Source organism: Limulus polyphemus, unplaced genomic scaffold (assembly GCF_000517525.1).
Source record: "Limulus polyphemus unplaced genomic scaffold, Limulus_polyphemus-2.1.2 Scaffold8058, whole genome shotgun sequence".
NCBI classification, from domain to species: Eukaryota; Metazoa; Arthropoda; class Merostomata; order Xiphosura; family Limulidae; genus Limulus; species Limulus polyphemus.
The window spans coordinates 30,386-31,782 of NW_013673668.1; the positions used below are offsets into that span (position 1 = coordinate 30,386).

Here is a 1,397-nt window from a genome sequence, read left to right on the forward strand (position 1 = left end):
AATGTTTTATGTGTATTGTTGGGTGGGTTCTGTAATATATTACTATAACAGGTTTAGACTTTTTTCATCTAAGGTCTATTTTACTGTGGTTGGTGTGATGCTATAATGTTTTACGGGTATTGGGGTGTTTCTGTAATATATTACTATAATACTCATTCTATGGTTATTTCTAGACGCAGAAAAACTGAAGCAAGTAGTAACAACAGTAGTATTGGATTTTTGTCAAAACGCTCCAGTACCAGCCAGTCATCAGGTGGTGGTCATATTGGTGAAGATACAGTCACTGAAAGATGCAGTGAATGTGGTGGAGCTCTTCAGGAATTCAGCAACGAAGAGTTAGGGTTGTGCATTGTGATTTTGTCAACCTATGTTCATCGAGAGCCCATCCTAGCCTCCAGCCTGTTGCCCGAAATGTTTCAAGCTGTTTCCAAGTGAGTTTTATGTTATAGTAGCTGGCATACCCATTCATTGAATGGGAAAGACAGAGGAACTTTCTGGGTGTTACAGATGGGTGGGTAAGGTTAGATACAAATATCAATTCTCCTATGTTGCTTTCATAGGGTAAATGTCACGGTTGGTGATAATTAGTCTAACAGTTTGCCAGTTCATTAAAACATTATATATAAGCTACAAAGTTCATTAAAACATTGTTTATAATTTACAAAGTTCACTAAAACATTGTATATAATTTACAAAGTTCACTAAAACGTATATAATTTACATAGTGCATTAAAATGTATATAACTTACAAGGTTCATTAAAACTTTGTATATAATTTACAAATTTCCCTAAAACATTGTATATAATTTAATAGTGCATTAAAACATTGTATATAATTTACAAAGTTCACTAAAACTTTGTATATAACTTACAAAGTTCACTAAAACATTGTATATAATTTACATAGTGCATTAAAACATTGTATATAATTTACAAAGTTCATTAAAACTTTGTATGTAATTTACATAGTTCATTAAAACGTATATAATTTACAAAGTTCACTAAAACATTGTATATAATTTACGTAGTTCATTAAAATGTATATAACTTACAAGGTTCATTAAAATATTGTATATAATTTACATAGTTCATTAAAATATTGTATATAATTTACATAGTTCATTAAAATATTGTATATAATTTACATAGTTCATTAAAATATTGTATGTAATTTACATAGTTCATTAAAATATTGTATATAATTTACATAGTTCATTAAAATATTGTATATAATTTACATAGTTCATTAAAACATTGTATGTAATTTACATAGTTCATTAAAACATTGTATGTAATTTACATAGTTCATTAAAATATTGTATATAATTTACATAGTTCATTAAAACATTGTATGTAATTTACATAGTTCATTAAAACATTGTATCTAATTTACATAG

General features: G+C 27.1%; 1 protein-coding gene across 1 annotated transcript in view; it reads left to right on the forward strand.

Moving 5' to 3' along the window:
* The window catches only part of LOC111083062, a gene marked incomplete at both ends in the record, with an annotated part of 30,246 nt that extends 29,815 nt beyond the window's left edge, over positions 1 to 431 (forward strand). The window contains one exon of the mRNA XM_022379288.1: positions 174 to 431. Coding sequence (XP_022234996.1) covers positions 174 to 431 — 258 coding nt within the window. The remainder of the gene's footprint in view (positions 1 to 173) is intronic.
* Between the last annotated feature and the right edge of the window lie 966 nt (positions 432 to 1,397).